The sequence below is a fragment of the Fusarium phalaenopsidis genome (genome assembly GCF_050370095.1).
Source record: "Fusarium phalaenopsidis strain FUZ10S chromosome Unknown contig_32288, whole genome shotgun sequence".
Classification (NCBI taxonomy): domain Eukaryota; kingdom Fungi; phylum Ascomycota; class Sordariomycetes; order Hypocreales; family Nectriaceae; genus Fusarium; species Fusarium phalaenopsidis.
The window spans coordinates 284609-310334 of record NW_028145412.1 but is presented as its reverse complement, the minus strand read 5'-3'; the positions used below and the strand labels follow the sequence as shown (position 1 = coordinate 310334).

At 54.1% G+C, this 25726-nt stretch overlaps 6 protein-coding genes across 6 annotated transcripts; 5 read left to right on the top strand and 1 right to left on the bottom strand.

The window, feature by feature from the left end:
* Window positions 1-6379: 6379 nt before the first annotated feature.
* On the top strand, window positions 6380-8327 carry LRP88_03644 (homeobox domain-containing protein; the record flags this gene model as incomplete). The annotated part of the gene is made up of 3 exons (XM_083240257.1): window positions 6380-6729; window positions 6783-6994; window positions 7051-8327. 3 exons carry the CDS (start codon window positions 6380-6382, stop codon window positions 8325-8327), a joined length of 1839 nt encoding a protein of 612 aa, XP_083103547.1.
* Window positions 8328-10893: 2566 nt separating this feature from the next.
* On the top strand, window positions 10894-15566 carry LRP88_03643 (uncharacterized protein; the record flags this gene model as incomplete). Its single annotated transcript, XM_083240256.1, has 2 exons — window positions 10894-15065; window positions 15113-15566. The coding sequence occupies 2 exons, from the start codon at window positions 10894-10896 to the stop codon at window positions 15564-15566; spliced, it is 4626 nt and encodes a 1541-aa protein (XP_083103546.1).
* Window positions 15567-17126: 1560 nt separating this feature from the next.
* On the bottom strand, window positions 17127-17891 carry LRP88_03642 (synaptobrevin-domain-containing protein; the record flags this gene model as incomplete). Its single annotated transcript, XM_083240255.1, has 2 exons — window positions 17127-17802; window positions 17854-17891. The coding sequence occupies 2 exons, from the start codon at window positions 17889-17891 to the stop codon at window positions 17127-17129; spliced, it is 714 nt and encodes a 237-aa protein (XP_083103545.1).
* A 408-nt stretch (window positions 17892-18299) lies between these two features.
* Window positions 18300-20692, top strand: LRP88_03641 (ATP-dependent RNA helicase SUV3; the record flags this gene model as incomplete). The annotated part of the gene is made up of 2 exons (XM_083240254.1): window positions 18300-18524; window positions 18581-20692. The coding sequence occupies 2 exons, from the start codon at window positions 18300-18302 to the stop codon at window positions 20690-20692; spliced, it is 2337 nt and encodes a 778-aa protein (XP_083103544.1).
* Window positions 20693-21476: 784 nt separating this feature from the next.
* On the top strand, window positions 21477-22385 carry LRP88_03640 (protein-tyrosine phosphatase-like protein; the record flags this gene model as incomplete). The annotated part of the gene is made up of 1 exon (XM_083240253.1): window positions 21477-22385. One exon carries the CDS (start codon window positions 21477-21479, stop codon window positions 22383-22385), a length of 909 nt encoding a protein of 302 aa, XP_083103543.1.
* Window positions 22386-24042: 1657 nt separating this feature from the next.
* LRP88_03639 (uncharacterized protein) lies at window positions 24043-25723 on the top strand (the record flags this gene model as incomplete). Its single annotated transcript, XM_083240252.1, has 8 exons — window positions 24043-24325; window positions 24383-24439; window positions 24492-24581; window positions 24631-24726; window positions 24780-24863; window positions 24916-24999; window positions 25054-25188; window positions 25242-25723. 8 exons carry the CDS (start codon window positions 24043-24045, stop codon window positions 25721-25723), a joined length of 1311 nt encoding a protein of 436 aa, XP_083103542.1.
* Window positions 25724-25726: the final 3 nt, after the last annotated feature.

Genomic DNA, 25726 nt, shown 5'->3' with positions numbered 1-25726 from the left:
CCTCACCTATTCTGTGCTACGTACGACATCCGTTTAGCAGTCTATCACGTCGTAAACCCACGGGGGCCAGCATTAGCCATGCCTTGGGGAAAGGATCCGCTGGCCTGGGCGTGCCAGCAAGCCGCTGAGGCTTTGAGGGAGCCTTGGTTTCTTCTCTTGGTTGGACATGTCAGGCTCCAAGGGAGAGCTGAGAGAACACTTCCTGAGTGGTGCATGTCGAGCCGGCTGCCGTTGTCGAGAATCAAGTGGTCAAGAGACGCGCTCGGCGCGCTGTCATCCTTGTGTATCCGCCCCGAAGGTTGCCGCCATTGGACGTTGCCTCTGGCCCGCCATGCACAACCGGAAGGAGAGTACCCGATGATTGCACAGCAGTTTGGTGAAGAAGAACAACGGCAGCGGGATGCCTGCAAGCCCTACTCGCAGCCACCTGGGCCAGACTCGATCGACAGTAGGGTTTCTCGAACTGTACGGAGGTACCTGGAGCCCCTTCTGCTCCTTGCTCGTGCCTCGCCCGTGCCTCAGCAAGCCCCATTGATGTGGTTGATAGTATTCGTAATATTCTCTTATTTGCGCCTCTAAGTGATAGATATGCTTGCTCTCCTTTCCACTATGTATGTCAAAGCAGACAAAGAAATTTTTTCCTCGAAGATTGTTGATGCGCTGCTCAGAGGTTGCGTCCACCGCAGCCACGGCATGCTCGACTGCATGTCGCACAACGTGACAAAAAAGGGGTCACGCTCATGCCCCAAAGATCCCCCGATCTCTTCCGCTTCGCTCTGGGCCTACGCAAGGCGGGAAGCTGAGTCAGTTCGCGGGGCATCCATGCCTGGCTGTAGTCAAACCGTTCCCCAGCGGATACGAAAAGGCCTCCTTCTAGTCGCCCCTGTGCGCCGACCACTGCGCACAATCACCTTCTTCGTACGATCCTGCCGGACGAGAGACCACGACGCAGCGAAAAAGAAAAAGGAACCGGCATCTGACGGGGCGATCGTACACCTAAACTCGTTTGGGCGAGGTAAAACCGCAACACGATGTGGATCTGATGGCATGTGGCCGCCTGGCGGAGACGCGAGTCCGTCTTGGTTGGCTGCTTGATGATGCTGATCCTACAAGGAACAAGGGTTCGAAGCCATCGCAGGGGTCTAGGTCAGGGGTAGCGGCCACGACCCGGCAAACGGGAGAAAGAAAACTCTCATCATGATTGTGTGTGCGAGATGTCTGATGTTTTCTTCCCCTGTCGGAACCTCCTGTCCAACGCTGGGTGAAGCACCAAGTGGATTCGACTGGATAGAGAGTCTCAAGACTCGGAGCCGGTGACGCTGACCTCTAACACTGTGAAGAGCTCCGAGCGCCAATGAGAAGCTTGGTGTGAACCGTGGGGATCTATGTTCCCCAAATAAACTCTTTCAGCTTTGGTCCTGTCGAGACTCTCTGGGAAGCAGCCACAAACGTTGAGGCGTTGATGGCGAACAAACGGCTTCCATTTGCCCAGCTGGCTAGCCCGCTATCGCGGCCGTTCGTGGCTGGCCACAAATAGTGACCGTTAGAACTGAAGCCATTCCCTTGACTCCTTCTTTCACGCCAAGTCTCTGAATCAACAGATAACCCGGCGAAATGGTCACGCCCACGTCGGTCGGCAAACGCTAGATTCCCCAAGTCGTGACCGACTTTTGGAGCTAATGCCAAAGGTCCGAAGAGAAGCTCCAAGCTTGTGCTTTGTTCTCCTCCCAGGGGAGAATCCATGCCGATCGCAACTCATCCTGAAAGATCCTGCAGAAAGACCACAGTGAAAAAGGGGGACATCGAGAGGCTACGCACAGTAAGCCTGGGCCGGCCGAGTGGCCCGCCGCATGACGATGGGGTGCGAGACTACTGCAGGAACAGGGTTCTGGTGCACACCTCGGACGGCGGCTCATGTGCGTGCATCTTTGCAAGAGGCGCCACGACCTGTGGCATGATCCTTCGACTGGTCTCTGGTCGGCTCGAAGACTGCGATTGTTGTGAGCGAAAAAGTCGCGGCCGATGCACAGCCCCTGTGTTGATACTCCGTACAGGCTCACTCTTGCAGCCTGAAGCTTGTACAACAAAGTTTCTAGTGTACTAGTTAGTAGCAGACGCGCTTCTTGTCAAGGTCTCCGTGTCGAGGGCTTGGCAGCCCCCTATTCCTAACTCGGATCCCGTCCGTTCGGTCAGGCTTCGGAGGGTTGTCAGAGACACTTGGGGTCTGCAACGTCATGATGTGTGGACTGCGCGGCTACCGGTACTTGCTGGTCCCATGAGTCAAGAGTAACCACAAGGCTCGCGAGGCTGACTAGGAGTAGCGAGTAACATGGTGAGTCGCTTATGGCGGCCCTGGTCAAGCAGTAGAATGCGAAGCAGCTGTTGGTTCAACATGAGTGATAGCATGATAACCGAGGGTCGTACGGCATGTTTCTCCCTTTCATCGAAACTTTTTGTGGGATTTCTCAGTTGTTGGTGGTCGGCTGCTGGGGGCATGTGTCAGCCACCTCATGGAGTAGTCCCCATACGGCACGGCAGAACGGTAGGCACCACCATCCATTCAGAACCTGACCAATGTGTGGCACTCTGGAGAAGGATTTGGACGAGGAGGGCACCTTGTGCTGTCTCACCAGGAGCATTCGCCTGTCCTATGTCGTAGTCCAAGGTCATGGGTATCTCAACGGGCTGCTGACAGTAGAAAGGCTAAAGGAAGCCAAGATTCTTCAGCAGCCAGTGCCGCGCAGCGATGCAGTCAGCTCCCAAGAAGGGACTTGTGTATCGAAGTCGAAGCAATGCACCCCCGCGGCTCCGTCCACAGCACATGTTGGATAACGGGGAGCGCAAGGTTTGCTCCGACAGACTCTGTCATGTTTTGCGGGCCTGCTCTTTGGGATCAGCACTCACACTTTCCCGTCGGATACAGTAGCGGATATCTCGTGCTTTTCAAGCGGGACAGCCAAGCAACCGTCTCGCCACTACCGGGCTGTCACTTGTCTGTCGACTGAGGTTCGGTCAGATCTTGATTATGAGCTGCCAGACGAACCTGGGTCGGGTGACAACGCGAGAACTGCCGCAGTTTAAAGACGCTTGATAGTGACGCTGTATGTCTCGGCGAGGGTCAGCGCACAGGCACCAAGGACCAGAAGCTTGACGCAAGCGAAGTCACCCAAGATCAAGACATGACGGGCTTCGCGTCGCACTCCCTGTGACGGAAGAGAAACGGAGCTGGCGGATCGGATGGAAAGTCCAAGGATGAATTTAGCGAGCTCCGTGGATGTGGTGCGTTTATGCCTCCCCTTTGGATAAACGGTTCGAGATAGGGCAAGAGCGAACGGTTTCGTGGTTTCCTATTTTGGCAGGCAGTGATCCAGACAGTGTGTGTCACAGACGATAGACTGTAAAGCCGCACTGGGCTTGGGGGATACTGAGCATGGAGATGGCCAATAAAAGAAGAGGTTTCAGACCATCAACACCCTTTCCAAGCTCACGTTTTGGGGCCAATTGCTTGGTGTGCTCAGCACGCATAAGACTGGGCCGCACTGTGCTCCCGGCGCGTACCTTGCAGTAGACTGTCTGGGGCACGATGCATCAGGCCTTCCCCTGACGCAGGTACCGTGCGACGATACCACCCGGACCCGACTCCACCCCAAACTCTTGCTCTTCCTCTCCACTCCCGTGCTGCCGTCCGTCCAGACGTTCCGTCTTTTCTCGCCGCGAGCTTGCGCCTTGGGCTTGGCTCTCTCTCTGAATCGATAGCAGGGTCAGTCAGCCCTTGCCGGCCGGGTCTGCGTCTCGCACAATGATTCCTGTTGCATGACAAAGATCCCGGTCCTGACGTTTGGAACAAGAACGCCAAGCAAGTCCATAACGTCAGACTCGCGCTGGCGATGCACAGAGGAGGAGGTTGAGGCCCACAGCCGATAACCGCTTTGTGGAACGTTTTGCGACGGAATCTCGAACAGCGGGGGGTAGTGAGTTCAGGGAGAAGGGAGGAAAACGGAGCAGACAGAGGCTGACTTGCGACAAGACACCAGCAAGCGTCCCCAGCACGGCGGGAACACGGCCAAGAGACATGGAAGCACAGAGCACAGATCATCCAGGCACAGGCACAGACAGTAGGCACAGAGCATGGTCGAAGCCTTTCTCCTCCCCGACGGTAGTCTCGCGTGGGCCCCTGGATGGCCTCCAGGATGGATGCTGGGGTTTCTGTTGGCTTGAACGTATGCATGCTCTCCTCAGCTTAACGCTCGAATTTGGCTTGTTGCACCTTGCAGCGCCCATCTTTCAGGACCCTCTCCAAGACATCGACCAACTGCGGTCAGCGGTCAGTCTGTGGCCACTCTTTCAACAATGCTTGGATGCCACCCAGGCCAAAGGCGGCAACGAATCGACATATCCTGAGGCTAAGATGCCCCCAAGTGACGGACCGAAGTCCGAAGCAGTTTAGGGCATGAGACGGCAGATACGAATAGGAATCGAATCGGCCGTGACCGCCTGAATGGATGGACGGATGGATGTCTCTGTTCGGCGCGTTGGGGAGCTGGGATGTTTGTGGTGGTGTCGGATGTGGGCTCCAAGCAAGCATGGACGGGTCGAGTGGGTGTGGACGCCCTCCCACGGTGGAGACCTGCGTGCGCGCCTAGTGGCTCTCGTCAGTGGCTCGTCAGTGGCTCCTCAGCGAGTCTTTGCGCAGCTGGCCCGCTATGGCCTTCCACTCGCTAGCCTGGCCCCTCCCTCGTACACGTCGTGCGGGCTGCGTGCAACACGGTCGCGTCTTGCACAAGGAAGGGGCCTGCTCAATGGTGAAAAGGCTCTTCAGGTGAAGTGCTGATGTGACCAGGCTAGCTCGAGGTGCAGAGGGCGAGACACGAGACAAAAATCCAGATTCTGGACGACAACTTTGTCTGTCGGTTTGGCTCAGCAGTAAATGTCCTGAATAACTCTATTCCAGACGGGAGACAGGGCTGAAAAGGAGGTCAGGTCGAGCAACAGATCCATTGCCCAACTGCGGAAGGTCTGGAGCTCCGTCGACGGTCGTGGTGCTGGCTGACCTCGATGGTGTTAGCCCCAAGTGCTTGTGCTGGGCTAAAAGTCAGGTTGGCGTCGGGCGTAACGTGCTCTGGGGCGTTGATACGTGTGAGAGAGAGTTGAGAGTGTGTTCCAGCTCACTCCGAACAGTCCAACTTTGGGGGCAGCGGGACCAGGGGGGCCAACGCGGAGCTGTGAATGGCTCAAGCCGGCGCCGGCTACGTCGACTTCAGGGCTGCAATGCGCTGCACCACCCCCCTAGTCCCTAGTCCGCGACCTTTTCTGCTCAGCGGCGCTGTGCTTTGCAACGGCCGCTGCTCGTTCTGGCGCGTTAAGTTGTTGTCTGCCCTCCACTGAGGTGCATCGCGTCCAGTCGGGCGACAGAGGTACCTGGGGCCAAGTAACTCTGTCAAGCCGCCTCTCAGGTACCCGCAACTCTGTTCCTGTGCCTTGCCTGTTCCTGGCGCCAGACGCAGTGCGGAACAACGGCCCAAGGTACCTTCGGAGGCGTTCTGGGGAGGTCCCGTCTCTTTTCTTTTTGCCAGTTTCTGGCCCTCTTTTGGTGTGTGGTCCCCTTCCCGTCTCCCCACGCCCACGACGCGAGGTACCTCTTCCACCGCCACAGCCAGGTACCTCTGCCCAGGTACCTGCCCGACCCAACTGCCCGCGCCCTCCTCTCCCCTCTCCTCTCTGGCAGGGCCAGGCTCCTGACGGCTCTTGTCCTTCCTTCCTTTGAGTGCCTTCCCCCCATCCCCATCCCCATCCCCCCGTTTCTCTTTTTCCATCTTGCATCGCCAGTCCGCTCCTTGTGACCGCTTCTTCCCCTTCTTTCGCCCTCGCCCTTTTTGTTCATTCTTTTCTTTCCTTTAAGTCACTCTCTTGAATTATTCCATCTTTAGCCAACTCGGTACCCGTCACTCTTTCCGGGACCGTTCCTTTCCTTGGGCTTGACTCTAACATCTCGATCCTCTTCGCGGCCGAAACGTTTTGTTCCAACGTCGCCAACGTTCGAGACCACCGGCCAATCCGCCTTATACGATCCTGTATCTTTATACAGCCCCCCCTTCCAGATATACGGAATTGGGATCACACTCATTACTTACCACCAAATCTACCATCATTCTCTACGTTCCTTGTACCGATCATTGTCGACTACTCGGCCCCGTCGCTGTCTCATCCACCTCCGATAATACTCGTCGCAACTTGACACGCCTTCCCGTGGATCAAGCACCCTCGACGACATCCGGTTGCAATTGCTCCGACTCGACACTCACCAGTTTCGACATTCGTTTGAACCCATTTTATAATCCAACAAGAGGGGATTGCCTAAAAGCGATCATTTTTAGCAGCAATGGCCACCGAGGTTGAGCAACCCGTGGCTTTGTCCACTCCTGCCCCTGGGGTTTCCACCCCCAACTCTACCACCTCCGCCTCCGTTCCGACTCCCGTCTCTGCTGGCATCAAGAAGGAGACCCCCTCTCCCTCAGCAAATGGCAGCTCCCAATCAAGACGGCCTCCCCGCAAGAGCACCCTAACTCAACAGCAGAAGAACCAGAAGCGACAGCGCGCCACTCAGGACCAGCTGACAACTTTGGAGATGGAGTTCAACAAGAACCCTACACCTACCGCTACCGTTCGTGAGAGGATTGCCGAGGAGATCAACATGACCGAGAGGTCTGTTCAGATCTGGTTCCAGAACAGGTATGAGTGGATTTTGCGTTGACCCATTTGCAGCCCTGCTGACAGTGAGACAGGCGAGCCAAGATCAAGCTGTTGGCCAAGAAGAGCCTGGAGACGGGCGAGGATATTGACTCGATCCCCGAGTCCATGCGAGCCTACCTCGCCATGCAGGCTATGGAGTCTGGCAAGGGACTCGGTGGAAGCTATCTCGGACGAACTGGACTCGTGCCTTTTGGCCACGGCAACATGCTCCTCGGCGGTGACCAAGGCGGCCAGGGCAAAGTTTGTAAGTTGCGATTAAGAGTGTGATGTGTAAAAGGTTGAGTGTTAACTCGTGTGTAGTGATTCACCATCTTACTTGCCGGTCTCTCAGTATCGGAAAGTGGACTCGCGTGGGACAGAACACGATGGATCTCATCATCTTCTACTCTCCTGACAAGTGCACCATGACCTACTACATCAATAATGAGCAGGCTGGGTACAAGATCGAGTATCCCTTCTCACACATCAAGAACATCTTCCTCGAGAACAGCGAGGGAGACCCTACCAAGCTCGGCGGGATTGTCATTGAGTTGAACAGGCCCCCGAACTTCTTCATGGACTCTTCGCCCACCACCAACGGCTTCTTCCAGTGCGGCGACTTCACCGAAGACCTTCAGGCCACCCAGTGCCTGGTTCACCACCTCGGCGGTAATCCCAAGGTTCTCAGCGGCCAGCTTGCCAAGCTTGTTTCTCTCGAGTCCTTCATGAACCGCCACAACCCTCATCCCTTTGGCGACCCCCATGCGCTGTCCGTCTCGGCCCCGGTCTCGCCGACTGCCCGTCCCTCGTCGCAACCCAGCTTTCAACCGCACGTGGGCATGTTCCAGGAGCAGTGGGGAATCCACCAGATGCACTCGGGTATGCGTCCTGGTCCTGGACACAAGCGCCAGCGTAGTCGATCTGTCCCCGGCCCTGTCGATTTTGCCATGTTCCAGAACCAGCCGATGCCCTCGTTTTACATCCAGCCTCCCGGCGAGATGGCTCCTCCTCAGCACAACCCCAACATCTTCGCCCCTATTCCTCAGCCTCCCACCAACAACATGGCTCCCAACCTGCGCATCGATACCCAGGCTGGCTTTGGCCTGGACATGCGACAGTACCCCATGTCGGCCACCACTGCGTCCCCCGCTGAGTTCCCTCCCAGCCCAGGCTTCTTCCCACCTGGTCCGGATCCTAGCGGCATGCCCCAGTCGAGCTACAACACACCTTACAGCAACGGATTCCTTTCGCCCATGGTCAACCCTGACACGGGCGTTCCGACATCTGTTTCGCCTCTCCCCTTTAACAGCCCCGGCGAGCCGTCCATTGTTGAACAGTCACCCCCCATGACTATGATGGGCCGCCCCGGCTCGGCTGATCTCTACCCCGTCAACGACGGATCGTGCGCTGTTTCCGAGGATGGCACGAGCCTCAACGAGATGTATTCCAAGCACACCATCAACCTGCCGATGCACACCGCATCGCCTGGGTTCGGGCAGCCCCAACAGGCTGAGCTGGACATGGACCAACTTGTCCAGTTCGATGCCGTGGACCCTGCAAGCCTGTCCCCTGAGACAATGCCCCCAGTTCCCCAGTGAACTGGAGGTATTGTGATGCTTGGGTCAACGATGTGTTTCTTTTGTGTGTCTCATATCATGGCGTTTGCGGCAACTTATACCATTGGGATCTCCTTTTTCTCGTTTCACGCCCATTATCGGGGCGGCTTTCCTCGTTAACAACTATCCTCTCCCCCTCAAACCATTACCAGGTCTAATACCGACTGTGTATCAAGTCTGGTTCGATTCTCCTCCCCCAAACCACGGCCATGATGAACTTGCATGACGATACATTTCTTGGACATCGGTCATGTATGTCGGGCACACCACAGCGATCGTACATTTTCCGTCTTTTTTTTTTTACCGCGTCGATACTTTCGAATTGAATCTTCTGCCGCGATTTGTTTATTTCCTGGGTGGTCTTGTTCAACACTTTTTTTTTCTTTTTCGGCGAGAAGTCCTCTTTTGTTATGGCGCTCGGCCTTTCATCAACCTAGAGGGGCGTTGCCTGACCACCGCACGTCACCGTCTTGGACCTAATCTATACGCACACATTGTTACTGGAGAAAATAGGGGGCTACGATGTTTTAATCCGTTTCTTGGTTACTCTTTTCACTGCGTCATGTCGGATATTGGGGAGAAAGCCCAGGAGGCTTGGCTAGGGTCCTTGGGTCGTACTTAATGGGGGACTTGGCTTTTTTTACTGTCTGAAGGTACACTGCGAGTACCCAGTGGAGGTTCATGAGCAGCTGGATTGCTGTCCGCGATGGACGTCGACGAGACGTGCCGTTGCGGAGAAGCCTACAGTTGGACACGAAGGTATGGACTTGGTCGAGGGTGGAACTAGTTGGTTATTAAAAATGGGTTTCATGTTCACTTGAATGCTTCCTATGCTGTCCGTGTGATGTGTTGTGTATTGACTGAAGTGGTGACGACGTCGTCGTGGCGTTGCTCTGAGCTCTTGACCGCGTTCACCGTCACTCTTGAGGCGCTTGCACCGTCGGATTGCTCGGAACTGATATCGTACTTATTTAAGAGATGGACGACGTCAAATGCTACGAGGCGCAGCCTTGAGTGATGGCGCGATCAGCAGACAACGGGCGCACAGTGTTCTGAGAGGACTGGGCCGTGGGTTTGCGTAGTGCTTAGTTACGAGGATGGCATTTCGGTAGGTACGGAGCAGAAACATATGGTTTGTGCGGAAGCGGCTGAGCGTGCTAGGTGAGAAATGGAAGCTGGGTAACATGTCTGGGCTGTTTGATTGTGGGTAGGACGGTCAAAAACGAGGAGTTGAGCATCTATATCTATACTTGAGCCTCTATGGCTGACCATGTTCCAAGGTGTCAGGTTATGAGTTTCAGAAAGAAGAAACCGTGACAACTGGTTCCCATTTCCGGTTTCAGGGTCAACACGAGCTTGATCGATTGGCGACGAGACACAAATGAATGGTAGTATACGGCTTCGAGTTTTCGGTGTCCGCGGGCCGTGTAAGAGGCCGGGATGGTGGAGCGCGGCGTGTCGCCGAGGGCTGGGCATCTAGGAACGGATTCCGGATCACAGTCCAGATGGAGCCCCCGTTGGCTGGGAACGGTTTTTACGGATTGGCTTTAATTTTTTCTTTTTTGGGCTTGGGATAGTGAAAGGGGGGACAGAGGAGGATTCGGGCACGGTGGCTGGCGGATGGATTGCGTGGATTTCGAGGCGCAGACAAGCCTTGGGGTTACACGTGCGAGAGATGTGCAGGAGCGTTGGTCAGCGCTGGCAATTGAGGCTGCGAGAGATTGCCTGGGTGACAATGGCGATTGTGAAGGCGGTAGACGCTAATGTTATCATAAAGACGAGTTTGTCAAGCTTCTTTATGCTATTGTCTTCCTACTCGAGTCTCAATCATGTCGTGTAGCCTCTATCAAGTTGAAACTGGGCCAGAGCTTATTTTTGGGTAGCGAGAAAAATAAGGTGTAATTTAGCGACCATCAAGACCCAACACCGCCAATAGAGTGGCATCTGTGTGATGTCGGGGGCATGACGCATGTCTAGCGGCTGTCAATAAGCCCCGGGAGCCCGATGGATGCGTTGTTGGATGACGGGTTGTCTCTGCTGCGCCTCGCTCTAGGGAAGCAGGCTCTGAGGGGAAACGAAGGGGGCAAAAAAGAGGTGTCTTGGAGTCGTCGCGTCCTTTGTTCCACCCGGATACTTGGGTAATGCTTAACCAATCTATCAATTAAGGATACCCTCGATGCTTAAAGTGTCAAGTGGAGGTGAAATTACGAGGGAGCCATCCGTATCGAGCCGGCGCATGGATTGCACTGACCATTGAGCTTGTCATCCCCGTACCTGCTAATCTAAAGCTCGTGGTGCGTACATCCCGTCCTCCGCTCCGTACTACAATCGGGCTGTCAACCTCCCTCTGGCTCCGTATCCCAACCTCGACTTGACATCTCGTCACGGTCCTCTTCCTTCTCCCTTTGATCTTCTTCCCGCCTTCGCCTGCTTTGCGTGGTGTAGCTGTGTGCTCATCTGACAACCTTGACTTCAGACCCGGCGCGTCCACGACCTCATCCTCCGCATCCACCTCCATTCCAGATGTCGCTGATCTAGCGGCCTTAACATGGCTCCCAGCCGCAGAAACGACCCTGGGCGGCGGCTGTCTCACTCGCGAAACGACCCCGACGACCCTAGCGATGAGGCAGCTCGCGATCTCGCCGCCCTCGAGGAGCGCTATCCTCGAACCTCGACAAACTTCTCCCGACCTCGAAACTCGCGCCGCTCCCATACCGACCCCAACAATGACCCATCTCAGCGCACCTCTACCGATTCCTACGTGAGGTCTGGCCCCCGCCGCCCTGATAACGAAGGTCCACAAGCGAGGACCGGTGACCCTTACGAGTTGCAGCCGATCCCATCTAGAACTGAGCTGTCCAGCGACCTGCCGCGCGTTCCGCAGTACTCGATGGACCGGACCGACAAATCTCTTACCTCGCCTGCCGACAAGGCCAGCTTGAACTTTAACGAGACGACTAATACCAAGTCGTCGGTTCGAGATGACATCAAAAAGTACCTCCACGAGAGGCGCCAGAGGAAGTTGGGACCCAAGGCGAAGCCCACCTGGAAGGATCGCGCGCGCAAGCAGCTCGGCGAATTCCACCAAAAGGTCATTCTCGAGACGATACTCCGTCAAAAACCTCTGGAGCCTCTACCAGATGGCCGTCATATCCCTCTCAACCCCGATCACCGGAAGCCAGAAGGGCTTACCGACGAGCGCTCTGGGAAACCTTATATCAGCAACTTTATCCGCTCCAGTCGCTATACTGTCTATGATTTTGTCCCGAAGCAGCTCATCTTTCAGTTTAGCAAGCTCGGAAACTTTTACTTCTTGGTTGTTGGTACTATTCAGATGATTCCTGGTCTCAGTACTGTTGGTCGCTGGACTACAATTGCTCCTCTCGGCGTGTTCGTCGCATTCAGTATGCTTAAGGAAGGTTATGACGACTACAGGCGATATATCCTTGATCGTGTCGAGAACCGCAGCGAGGCTTGGATTCTGGGCGACCGTGTTGGTGAAAAGGGTCGAGTCAGGCATGCCGAGAAGATGAGGAGAAAAAAGAAGGAAAGCCAACCTGAAAACGGCGAGGAACACATGCTTGAAGACATTGAAACCGGCACGGTCAGCACAGCAAAGACTAGCGACGACGGTGAGTGGACGTCGGTTCAGTGGCAGAATGTCCGTGTCGGCGATGTTATCCGCCTCCGCCGAGACGACCCTGTGCCCGCCGATATCATTCTTTTGCACGCCACGGGCCCCAATGGCATTGCCTACATCGACACTATGGCTCTTGATGGTGAGACCAACCTCAAGAGCAAGCAGGCTTGTTCCTTGCTGGCCGAGCGCTGCAGTACGATGGAGGGACTGCGCTCAACCCAGGCTACTGTGGTTTCTGAGAACCCCAACCTGGACCTCTACACCTACGAGGGTCGGGTTACCATTGACGGCGAGACCCTTCCTACATCGCACAGCAACATTGTCTTCCGTGGATCTACCCTCCGAAACACCGTCGAGGCCATTGGTATTGTTGTCAACACCGGCGAGGAGTGCAAGATTCGCATGAATGCCAACAAGAACGTCAAAGCCAAGAAGCCCGCCATGCAGTCGGTCATCAACAAGATGATTCTGGTTCAGATCTTCATTGTCCTCATGCTCACCATGGGTTTGACAATCGGCTACTACCTCTGGAAGGACAGGGTTGAGGATATCGCCTTTTACATCAAGCGACCTGGCATTTACAATGCCAGCGTTCCCTGGAAGGAGATCTTTTTTGGTTTCTTGATCATGTTCAACACCCTGATTCCTTTGTCACTCTACATCAGTCTCGAAATCATCAAGTTGGGGCAACTTTTGCTGCTTCAAGACGCAGAGATGTACGACCCGGCCACCGACACACCCATGGTGGCCAACACAACCACGATCCTCGAGAACCTAGGACAGGTCAGCTACGTCTTTTCAGACAAGACGGGAACTCTGACGGAGAACATTATGCGCTTCCGCAAAATGTCTGTGGCAGGTGTGGCTTGTCTCCATGACATGGACATCCAGCGAGAAGAGGAAGCAATGCGCAAGCGGCTTGAAGAGTTGGACCGACCAAAGAAGGGCAAGTCTAAGATGCGAGGCCAATCAAAGATCAAGGGTTTCGATGGCGAGTACGACGACGATACCGCAGGAAACGGATTTCAGAGGCCACAGCCTTCTCGGACGTTCTCAACCAGATCAGCCAGCCACTGGAGATCCTCTGTTCACATCGCCGATGACACCGACATGAAGACGGAGGACCTGCTCAGCTACATCCAGAGGAAGCCTAATTCGACGTTTTCACGAAAGGCCAAGCACTTTTTGATGTGTATTGCCCTTTGTCATACTTGTCTCCCGGAGAGGACGGACGACGGCGATATTGCGTATCAAGCTGCTTCTCCCGATGAGTTGGCGCTCGTGGAGGCTGCCAAGGACCTGGGATTTCTGGTCATTGACCGGCCTGCACAAGCCATCAAGCTCGAGTTCCGAGACGCGGACGGTAATCTTCAGACAGAGACATATGAAGTCCTGGACGTGATTGAGTTCAGCAGCAAGCGGAAGAGGATGTCCATCATCATCCGTATGCCTGATGGCCGCATCTGCGTCTTTTGCAAGGGCGCCGACAACGTTATCATGCAGCGTTTGAGGTTGAACCAGCTTGCTGAGCAAAAGATGAAGGATATTGGCCGTCGAGCGAGCGTGCGCAAGATCTCGGAGCAGGATAGGGCCCTGCGACGCATGAGCACCCAGGCCTCGAGTCCGTACGGCAGCCCTCGCAACAGCTTTGGTTTTGCAAGGGGCGAGCCTTCCAACCGAGAAGGCCTCAGACTGAGCTTGGGTCGACGTTCGACCGACTTTAAGCAGTACTCGCAGCAGCACATGGCCTCGCCTCGGGAATCGGTCGACATGGCGAGCCCGAGGCAGAGTCTGGGCCGAGCGCCATCGTTTGACGAGGTTGATCGTAGGATTGATGAATCAGTGGCAGCAAGCGAAGGCGCCGTGTTCGAGAAGTGCTTCCAGCACATTGACGATTTCGCAAGCGAAGGTCTACGAACTCTTCTGTACGCGTTCCGCTACATCGACGATGACTCGTACCGACAGTGGAAGGCGCAGTATAGGGAGGCTGAAACGAGTCTCGTGGATCGCCAGGAGCGTATCGAAGCTGCTGGAGATCTCATTGAACAAAAGTTTGAGCTGGCCGGAGCGACAGCCATCGAGGACAAGCTCCAGGATGGAGTTCCGGATACCATTGACAAGCTGCGTCGGGCAAACATCAAGGTGTGGATGCTCACTGGTGACAAGCGTGAGACGGCTATCAACATTGGACAATCTGCCCGCGTTTGCAAGCCTTGGTCGGAGGTCTACGTGCTGGATGCGACTGTTGGCGACTTGAAGGACACTATCACGGTGACCCTCAACGATGTCTCTCGCGGTATGGCTCCTCACACGGTTGTCGTTGTCGATGGACAGACCCTTGCCAAGATTGACGACGACGACGACCTTTCCCTTCTCTTCTACGACCTCGTCGTCCGTGTCGACTCTGTCATCTGCTGCCGAGCCTCTCCCTCGCAAAAGACCAACTTGGTCCGCTCTATCCGAAGATATGTTCCCAAGTGCATGACCTTGGCTATCGGAGACGGAGCGAACGATATTGGTATGATCCAGGCCTCGCATGTGGGCATTGGTATCTCTGGCCGGGAGGGTCTCCAGGCCGCTCGTATTTCGGACTTTTCGATTGCTCAGTTCAGATTCCTGCAGAAGCTACTCTTTGTTCATGGCCGCTGGAACTACATGAGGACAGGCAAGTACGTGCTCGGAACGTTCTGGAAGGAGATCCTCTTCTTCCTCGTCCAGGCTCACTTCCAGCGCTTCAACGGATACACGGGCACGTCGCTCTACGAATCGTGGAGTTTGACTGTCTTCAACGCCGCATTCACGTCGCTGCCGGTCATTCTCCTCGGTATCTTTGAGAAGGACCTCAAGGCGGAGACGTTGATGAAGGTACCGGAGCTGTACACGTTTGGCCAGAAGAACCTCGGATTCAGATTCACGCAATATTTTGGATGGATGGTGCAGGGTGTTGCGGGGAGCTTCGTCATCTGGTACTTTACTTTTTGCGAGTACGACAAGACGCTGTTTGACGAGGATACGAGTCTCTTTGCCATGGGCATGGTTGGCTTTACCGTTGCCGTGGTGTTTATCAACATTAAGCTCCTGTGAGTACTCATTGATAGTGGCAAGATTGTATACTGACGATTACTAGGATCCTTGAAGTTCACACCAAGACGATCATCACGTTTGGCGGATGCATTATCTCTGTTGCTGGATGGTTCTTCTGGATGCTCATCAACTCGGCGTTGTATTCGGAGCACATTGGTCCCTACATTGTTCGAAACGCCTTTATCCACAACTTTGGGCACACCCTTGCGTGGTGGACTTCTGTCTTGCTGCAGCTCGTGGCACTTGTGGTCATGGATCTGGTGGTCCAGGCAATCCGACGCGTCTACTTTGCAGGAGACCAGGACTTGATGCAGCGGATTGAGAAGGATGGCAATGTGGACAAGATCTTTAACCCTGCTAGCCTTGAGGATGGCGATGAAGAACAAAAGGTCCAACAGGAGGATACAGCTCCACGTGCGCGGGAGGACCACCACAGGCCAAAGTTCACACCGCCGGCCGAGGAGCGGGAGAGTCCTGCGGATCAGTGGCGTCGTTGATGAATGGGGTTTCATTTGTTTTCTTGTGGTTGTATATCTTATTGCTGGGGATATAGCAGTACATGGGGACTGGCATGGCGTTTTTGGTGGACAGCAGCTGGAGTTGAGTTGGGTATTGGGTGAGCGCGCGTATTATTAGAAATAGGCACATGGGCATGAATTATGGACAATTATTATATGGGGGATTCTAGTGTGTATTGTGTGTTTATGATGAAAAGTGTGGGATGGTCTTGATTTGGTGATTCTGGTGGGAGGTAGCAACTCTTGAGCATCTGCCCACGTATGTATATGAAGTGACTGAACCCGACATGGGACGCCTGGTCGCAATGGACCTTTGAACTGCCGTTACTACTACGGTAACTTAAAAAGCGGGGACGCTACGTAAAGGAGGGCCCTTACTGGTACCGTAGTACTACTGGATCAAGTAGTGTATGGAATCTCGGAATCTCGGTATGAGCTTGTCCGAGGCCCTGACCGCAACTAGCTTGTGCAATACTAATACAACATTATGCAAATTATGCTCACCTGATAACGAAATCCATGTCGGCACCGCTTGCGTTAACTCCCGAAAGAGCAAGTCAGCCAGCAGCCGCCTTAACGCTGGGGCCGAGTCATGCGGGGAAAGGGAGAAAGAAAAAATGTCATCATCAGAAAGTGGGAACGGGAATTCGACAGCGACAGAAGATCGGAGTGTCGACCGAGCACGCCGAGGCACGTGGAGAATGGGGGATATGCAGCGTTAAAGACTTGGGGGGGCTGTGACCTCGATGAATCTCTTCCTCTTTTTTATTGTAAACACTATCAGAGTATCAATATTATTAGAGAATGTGAATAACTCTTTCTTCTCAATCGCCCTTTTTCAGCTCTTCGATAAAAACCATATTCCATCATGGGTACCTCTTGTCCTCCACCATCCGCCATGGCGACCCAGCAGCACCCCAACTCAGCACCCAGACTCAGCAGCCTCCCCTGCGCATCGTCCCTGCACCCAGCCTTCTTCACCGACCGGCTCCGTCGGGCGCCCGTGTCTTTTCCTTCTGGGACGATGATGGAGAGTCCTGTTACGCTGGGATATGTTTACCAGGAGAGCGAGAGGAGGAAACCAAAGCTGTGAGAAGGTGCTCGGAAGGGACGCCGAGATGATTGCATTCGACGACATGGAGCACGATTGAGCGACGAAGTTGATTCGATAAGCGATGCGATATGCAATGATACCCGGCGCATCATTCATGCGACCAAGTTTGGAGGTTTTCCGACTATTTCTGGACAGAGATCCAATTTGAGGGTGAGATATGGGCGGAAGAAGCAGCACGTGAAATACTACGCAAGTTGGATAGAGACGGCTTCACGACGGACACAGACGATTCAACGAGAAGGAACAGGATAGCCGAGATTCAAATTGGGTATCAGTTGATTCAAAAAAGAAGACCTTGTTGCATAATTACACCCTTCGCCTCGGATCTTGTCCTCAGTTCGCCATAGGAATACAAGTTGTTAACAAAGGAAATACAAAGGAACGGCCCCAACGCTCAAAAAGCTCAGGTAAATGTCGCGCGCGCCTTAATTCGACCCGTTCTTGACCGCAATAACAATCGCCATGATGATGAGGAATACCACCAGCGCAAGCAGACCCATGAGTTTGACATTCTTCCACCACATCTTGCGCTTGAGGCCCCGGCTGCGCACCCGGAACTCTCGCGCGCTGCCTCCGAGACGGTCCGTCTTGTCCACCAGCAGGTCCAGGCGCTCGCCGCGCTCGAGAAGGCTCTCAATGTTCTTTGTCATGATGCCCCTCACGTCGTCAATCTCGCGGCGCGCGTTGCCGATGGCGTCGTCGCGGCCGCCGCTCGTGGTGCCGTAGTCCACCATGAGGTTCTTGAGCTCCGAGTTGAACGACGCCGCGCCGTAGTTGGGCATGTCGGAGAAGTCGCTGCTCTCGTGGAACTGCTGGAAGAAGCGCTTGCGGATCTCGAACAGGAAGCCGAACGGCACCCTACGGCCGAGCGACGAGTCGGCGATGACGAGGAATGTCAGGCCGCCGGCTGAAGGGGAGTCGGGGTGCTCAGAGGGCGCCTCAGCGACATAGTGGATCTGGTGCTGGCCGTGCGTGTAGGTGAGCTTCTGAGGGTTGGTGTGCTCGATCTTGGGGAGGATGAGGGAGGCCAGGGACGACGTCTGCGAGGATGCCGAGGTGGTGCACTCGGAGAGGATGGTGGTGTTGTGCGCGATGCACGAACTAGATGCTGTCAGTTGAATTGTTTACTTGCCGTTGTGAAGGGGGACGAACTAGAGGAGAGGAGTTGCTGGAGTGGATGACGACGCCATGATGGACGCGGGTTTGCTGGATCGCCCAAGCGACGAGACTGGAGGCTATTCACAGGCAATCTGCTGAAAGAACCAGGAGCTGGAAGCGAGAGTTTCAGAAGATCAAAGGCGTTGAAAGGAGAAATAGGGATGGATGCTGGCGATAACAAAATGTACAACTTCCGAAGCTGGAGAACCAAGCTACAGCAGGTATCAGAGCGTCATCAGCATGAAGCCCCACTCGACGAACTGGAACCGGATCACGGCAGAACAGATGATCCGAATCCTTGGAAATTTTATGAGAAGGCCTTCTCATGATGGCAAATTTCAGTCGCATCTGCTTGAGGTGACGAATTGAATGCATCCCCCGGCAATTTTCCAGTGCTTCTTTCAAGGGAGCATGTTTGGATTATTCGTCAGGCCGTCGTCATGAGATTTCCGCTCCGACCTGGGGTTGTGCGGCCTCCACTATGTCACATAGCAGCAACACGGCGGTCGCTCTCGACGACACCGAGACTCTGGGATGATGCGACCAAGACCAAGACTGAGCCTCCCAAGAAAAATCCCATGAGCAGAGGAAAGCTCAAGGCTTTACTAGCTGCATCTGTAAACCCATATCAGAAAAAACATGGCAAGGGCTTCCGGCCTAGTCAAGTGAGTTGACCTTTTTCATACTTGATGCAGATGAACTTGGGACTTACACCTGTTAGACAAACCATGGCAAAGGTTACAAGCCGAGGATGAAATGGGAAGCGTTCAAGTCTGGGACTGGCCGCCATGCCATGTTCCGATCGACAGTCTTTAACCGCTTCGAGGGCGTCCTCAAGAAGTTTTCCCTGTCCAGCGTCTCTGTCACCGGCGTCGGGGAGGATGAGCTCGATAAACAGGCCGCTCTGTTTATGGATGTCTTGGAAAAGGCTTTTGTCATGGCTGAGCAGAACGTCACGCAGCGAGACCGGAACCCGCTGTTCTGGAACCTCCGCGACGCCTTCATCTTGAAGGATGTCAAGGGTCTCAGCAACGAGCTTCAGTACTCGTTTCAGTCGTTTCTCATCCGTCAGCGATTCTCAAAGGGGTTGGAGGAGAGCCACAAGCGGCTTCTGGACTTTCGGTTCCCGTACGAGTGGTTCCCCGCTACCAGGACGATGCAGCGAACTATTCACCTTCACGTCGGACCGACCAACTCGGGCAAGACGTATAGAGCTCTCAAGGCGTTGGAGAACTCCAAGCGAGGAGTGTATGCGGGTCCGCTTCGTCTGCTGGCCAACGAGGTCTACCAGCGTTTACTTGCCAAGGGTCTGCCGTGTGCGCTGATGACGGGAGAGGAGGTGCGGATACCACAGGACACGGATACCTACTTTACGAGTTGCACGGTTGAGATGATTCCTGTCAACGAGCCCTACGACGTTGCCGTCATCGACGAGATTCAGATGATTGCCGATCCTGATCGGGGCAGTGGTTGGACAACAGCCCTGCTGGGTGTCATGGCTAAGGAGGTCCACCTCTGTGGTGAAGAGCGAACAGTCAAGCTCATCCAGAGCATATGCGCGGCCATTGGCGACGAGTGCATCGTTCACCGATATGAACGTCTCAGCCCTCTCGAAACCATGAACGAGGCCATCGACGAAGACTACAACCGACTCGAAAAGGGTGATGCTATTGTAGCCTTTAGTCGTATGAACCTGCACGCCCTGAAGACGACGATCGAGAAGCACACTGGACGAAGATGTGCCATCATCTACGGATCACTACCCCCCGAGGTGCGCGTACAGCAAGCAGCTCTCTTCAACGACCCGAACAACGACTACGACTTTATTGTTGCCAGTGATGCCATTGGCATGGGTCTTAACCTTGAGATCCGACGAGTTATTCTCGACTCGGTCACCAAGTTTGACGGAAACCAGAACCGACACCTCACATACCCCGAAATGAAGCAGATTGGCGGCCGAGCTGGACGATATCGTACTGCGCGACAAGCTACGGAAGCTGACAATGGGGCTGACGACGGCCGCAAGATTGGCTATGTCACAACGATGGCTCGACAGGATCTCAAGAACGTGCATCGTGCGTTCAAATCCAATGTCGACGATATTGAAGCTGCATATGTTACACCTCCTGCAGCTGCTGTAGAACGTTTTTCGACATACTTCCCCAAAGACACGCCGCTGTCCTTTATCCTGATGCGCATCCGAGAGCTTGCGTCGGTGAGCAAGAACTTTAGACTCGGCATCTCGTCAGATAAGCTCGAGATTGCCGATGCCATCCAGCACATCCCACTCACCATCTACGATCGTCTCACCCTATGCCACTTGCCGGTGTGGCAGCGTGCTGAGAACTCGATGGAGGTCCTGCGAGCTCTCGCCACCATCATTTCCGAGAACGGACGTGGAGATTTGTTGTCCATCAAGGAGATCCCCCTTGAGAGCTTGGACATTGACCTCAGAAACTTCAAAGGCACGCCGATAGATTATCTCCACAAGCTCGAGTCGCTACATGTGGCTATCAACCAATATGTCTGGCTATCGTACCGTTTCAGCGGCATGTTCCGCGACCAGGCACTGGCTTTCCACGTGCGCTCGCTCGTTGAGCAGAAGTTGGTGGACACACTGGAGAGACTTGACTTTACTCAGTCAGATCTCCAGAGCATCCGACAGAACAAGCGACTCATGGCGCAGTCGCAGAAGCTGTCGCGCAAGGTGCTCGGAGAGGGCGACCTCAAGGACGTCGAGCAAGAGATGGATGACCCGCCTCTGGATCAGGATGAGCACTGGGAGCCTCATCAGACGTCGGAAGAGGTTGCCGCCACGGCATCAGCTCCTTGATGTCCTGTGTATATGCAAAGAAGAGGGAAACATGGCGTTGGCTTGGGTTTGTTTGGATGACGAAAAAATGCATAGAAGCGGACATGAACAAACGACATTGGACAATGCATGTATGTAATTGTAGAGTGTATCAACATCTTATCCTGTACAATATGAATGAACCTACAATAACTCAGGGCTCGCGGGAAAAATGTGGCAGCTCATTTCCGCTTGGGCTCACTCGTTTCATCATGTTTGTGTTGGTCGATACATCCTGTTGGTTGAGATGACAAGGCGTAAGATGAAATATGACTGATACAGAGCCTCGAACAAACAAAGGAGAGGCAAAGAGTGATCTGCCCCTGGATCCAACTGGAGTGGCTGACGGTTGGCGTTTGTCTTTGAGTTTGATGATGGAAGCATTCCATTCGATGAGAACCCCTGGCCATCGCTCGTAGGGCTCGTGAGTGTTCCCCACTAACGTCATTAGCCGGCCCCTGTAAGACGGCGAGTGGGACCCTGAGCGGCCAGCTGGGCCCCGCCTGAAATAAGCTGCCAGCCTGCACTGCAACGAGCGCAGGCAGACCAGGCTCCAATGCGCACCGGCCCGCACCTCAGACTTAAGTTAACTCGCGGGCACTCCCTTTGCGCAACGTCACCTTTTCCCAACTTCTTCTTCTGCAAACTCCTCGCGACCACGACGTTCTTTGTACCACCTCGTCCGCTATAGCACCGCAAAGACAAACCCCTTCAAGTTTTCACACGGGGAGCTCCACAGATGGAGGACGCGCGCTCCGTCGCAAGCATGGCGGTCCCATCCGCTCCCTACACCTTTCGACCTCCAAGCCCTCCATTCATCCACATTCCCCCCACGGCGCACGGCACGGGGGCAGATTCGATCCCGGGTCTCCTCCCTTCGTACGAGAACGTCGATCCGCAGCAGCTCACCCCGAGGGACGTCGCCATCATCACCCAGAACGTCACCCACGCCCCCACCGACCGCGCTTCGGACTGGTCATACGAGCAACGGAGGGAGGCTCAGCCGCTGCTCAACTTCTTGTATCTCGGGCCAAATAGCGCCGCGCGCGATGGCGAGTTTCTGAGGAGTGAGGGTATCACCATGGTTCTGGTTGCGCGGGATGCGCGCATGGCTGGCATGAAGCTCATGAGCATTGAAAATGTTGCTCAGACATTGGGCATAGTGGTGCACTACGTCGACATGGACGGCTACGACAACATGATTAGCTCGTTTTCCAACACAATACGCGCAGTCAACGACCACCTCCTTGCCATCTACCACAGTCAAGCGCAGGGCAGAAGCAAGGACGGCAGCCTGGTCGTTGAGCCCGCCACGTTCCGCCGGGGCAAGGTTCTCGTGGCGTGCGAGACGGGCAACGACCGGTCAGCCGCCATGGCAGCGGCGTACATCATGGCGCTCTTTGGAAAAGACATGATCACGACGATACAGTTTATCTCGGTGCAGCGGTTCTGCTGCTGCTTTGACGAGGACGTCAAGCGCAAGCTGCAGAGCTGGGAGGATATCCTGAGGGCGCGGTCACAGGTTGCTTCGCAGGCCAAGATTGCGGGGCATGGAAAACGCCACATTGACGAGGTGATGGAGACGCAGGGAAATTCTGACCAAGGAGATGCTGTTGCCTTGGATCACGACCGGTTTCAAGGGCGAGATGCGTTTGTTCCCTTCATGGACATGTAATCACGGGGAGAGAAAACTCTGGTCAAGGTTCTGATTTTTCGGTTGGGATTGACATTGATGGCGTCAAGGAGGAGTTGGGAATAGATGTGTTGTCTGGTGTTGTTGTTGATACCCTGTATACCTTAGATAAGGTGTTTGTATGGCTATGAAGTCATGTGTGTTCTTTTGCTATTGAGTTTATGGAGTTGCATGAGGTTGTCACGGTGATGCCTTTTTGCGTTTCGTTGAGCTGATGGCTCTTTTTGATGTTTTAGGAATATGGATGAGAGGAGTGTCTAGCAGAAGGGTAGAAGGCCATGGAATGCCGAGATCTGACGGCATGATCAGTTTACAGTTCTCGATGGCTGCTGTCATTTGTGGTCTTTGATATTGTGGCTGACAGAGACAACAACAGTTCTCAATGGAATTAGGATTTGACGAATGGACTCGCGAGTGATGCCTAGATGAGAAGAGATATGCCCAGCACAGCGATGGAAGTCTCTAGAAGGCGTCGAGATTTGACAACATAACCAATTGACAGAGTTTTGCGGAATTGGGACGTGACGACACCCCCTGATGGATCATCTGTGCAAAGAGGAGGGTCTAATTTAGGAATTGATACTGGACAGTCGACACACTTGGGCAGTTCCTGGATCTGACAATGTAGGAGTCATTTGCCTTGTGCCCCGAGATTGAGATTTAATGGTGTATCCTAATTGGTTCTTATGGGCAGTGAATTAGAATACAGGGACGTGCTTTACAATGGACAGCCAATCTCTTTGATGGACCTGAGGAAGCAATCAATCCCATTCACCCTTTGAAGGGGGTGTAACTGTCGCCTTCAGTGAAGGAATTGAGTTACAGTTCCAAGATACTCATGCTCAATGCCATTGCTGCCTCAAAGAAAAGGCCTCATTTGTCCCCGTGTCCCATTCTGAACGTCCCAACGAGAGGCAATCAAGCCAATTGCCCAGACAACAACGGGGACACTCTCAATTAACTCTCCCCAATGTCCTCTGCACATAGGCGGGGAGTCACACTCTGCAGGACCCCGAATTCTAAACGGTTTAAGACCATGGCTTAGACGTTGTCGACCAATGACGGTCTAAGCCGTCCAACGGTAACCGGCGACACCTTGCATATACCTTCTTCAACGGCGATGACTTCCTTTCTCATTGCTGTTGTTTCTGTGATTTCTGTTTACATCGTGAAATGCTTGATTCTGTTGTTCTCCGAGTGAAGCTGATTGCCTTGCTCAAGTTTTCAGACATAAAAGAATGGACGACCTCTGTCAATCTCTTGTTTCTTTCTTTCCTCATACACACACACTCTTACACTCAATCAACCAGCTTACTTCTTTTTCCAAACGAAATCACCAATTATCTATCTCGTAAGTTGGGTTTCCTCTCCATTGCTTTGGTTTTGTTTCAAGTGGCTTGATATTACTTGGTTGTCTTGATATTTAGTCGAGTGTCTTGGTACTCTTTGATTGTCTTGAACACTTGGCGGAATATTCTTTCTACTTTGATTATTGTTTGCTTCCTATTTATAACACTCTTTTCTACCCTTGACTATTCCTTTCATTCTATCAGCAGTGTCATTGAATCATTGTTTGACCTTCCTTTGCTAACCACTATCTTACAGAACAGTCAACCCATTTTTTTCAACAACCGTCGAGATGAATCCCACCAACGTTCCCGTTCCCGTCAGCTTTGCTGACCAGACCTCGCTCGCCTTCCAGGCAGTGGCGTCGGGGAGACTGCGCTCCGTCCAGGTCATCCCGAAGCGGGTGGCCAAGCCCAAGAAGGCGGCCAAGGCCAAGGCCACCGCTGCTCCCCGCCCCGCCGTCGCCTCCGGCTGGGTCACGAAGAAGAGGGGCAACAGGACGGCGAGGGCTAAGACCCCCGTCCAGACCGCGCCGGCAGTTCCTCAGGGGACTTCCGTGCCCCCTCCTCCTTTCGGTAAGTTTACTCTTTCAGTGTTGCATGGTGTCGAGCTTGAGACTCACAAGAAAACAGTGCCCGCCGCTCCTCAGGGGATAGAGACCCCCCTGTTCGAACAACCTCTCCCCCCTCGTAAGTTCACTACCCCCAATCTTGGCTTGTATAACTTGCTAACAGTAAACAGTGCCAGCTCGGTACCTTCTTTATGAGGGCCAGACTTCTGGCATCACCGGGACTGGGGTCCAACCCCAGTCCGTTCCCGTTCCTCCTCTCCGTAAGTTCACCTCCAACCTCGGTTTATTAGACTTACTAACAGTAGCCAGTGCCACCTCAATGCCCCCTTGGTGAGGGCCAGAGTTCTGGCATCCCACCGGTCACTGGGACCGCCCAATCCCAGTTTATCTCCCCTCCTCCTCCTCGTAAGTGAAAGCACCTGGTTGTTTTTTTCGACTCGACACTGACAAGTCACTAGCCCAGCCGCAATATTTTGATAACGGCTTTTTCAATTTGAGTAGCCAGCCCAACGAGGCCGCTGCTCCGTTTTCTCCCCCTGGCTGTAAGTGAATCACCAACGCTCAATCTTGGACTTGATACTGACATACCACCAGCTCAGCCACCAATGCAGCCTGCTAGTGGCTGCTTTATCCCTCAAAGCCAGCCAATTTTCCAGGCTGCTCCTCCCGCTCCTCCTAGTAAGTGGATCACTGATTTTGTTTGCTTGTGCCCTGACACTGACAAACTGGCAGTGCCTCTGCCAGATGTCGGCACTGGCCTTTTCGATTTCGATCGTGTAAACCTCAACTTCGATCCCAACACGACGTCGGGTGTTGATTACGACAACATCTTTGATTTCGAGAATATTTTCCCTCCCTCTTCTTCTGGTAAGTGAATCACCGACGATGCCATGTTTGCTTACCTCGCTAACACCAACTAGATCCCCCTCAAGATCTTCCTGCTTCATCGCAAGCTCTCCTTACTCCACCCGCCCAAGATCTCCTTGGCTTGCCTTCGCAAGATTTCTTTGCTCCCCCACAAGGTCTGCTTGCTCCCTCGCAAGATCTTTCGACTTTCCCACAGGATCTCTTTACTCTTCCAGAGGATCTCTTTACCCCCCCTCAGGATATTCTTGCTCCCCCACAAGGTCTCCCCACTCCTCCGCAAGATTTTCCTGATACATTCTCGCAAGATCTCCCTGCTCCCTCAAAGGAGCTCCCCGTTCCCTTGGAGGACACCCCCTTCCCCCTGCAAGAGCATCCTGCCCCCGATCCAACCCCCGGCTTGCTGAGCGACGAAGAGTGGAAGGAAATCCTCAAAGACATGAACGTCGACTTTTCCGCGTGGGATACCTTCAACGCCGGTGGCAACCCGACATCCACCGACATCTTCTCGACCAACATGCCTCCGCCTCAGATCTAGGAA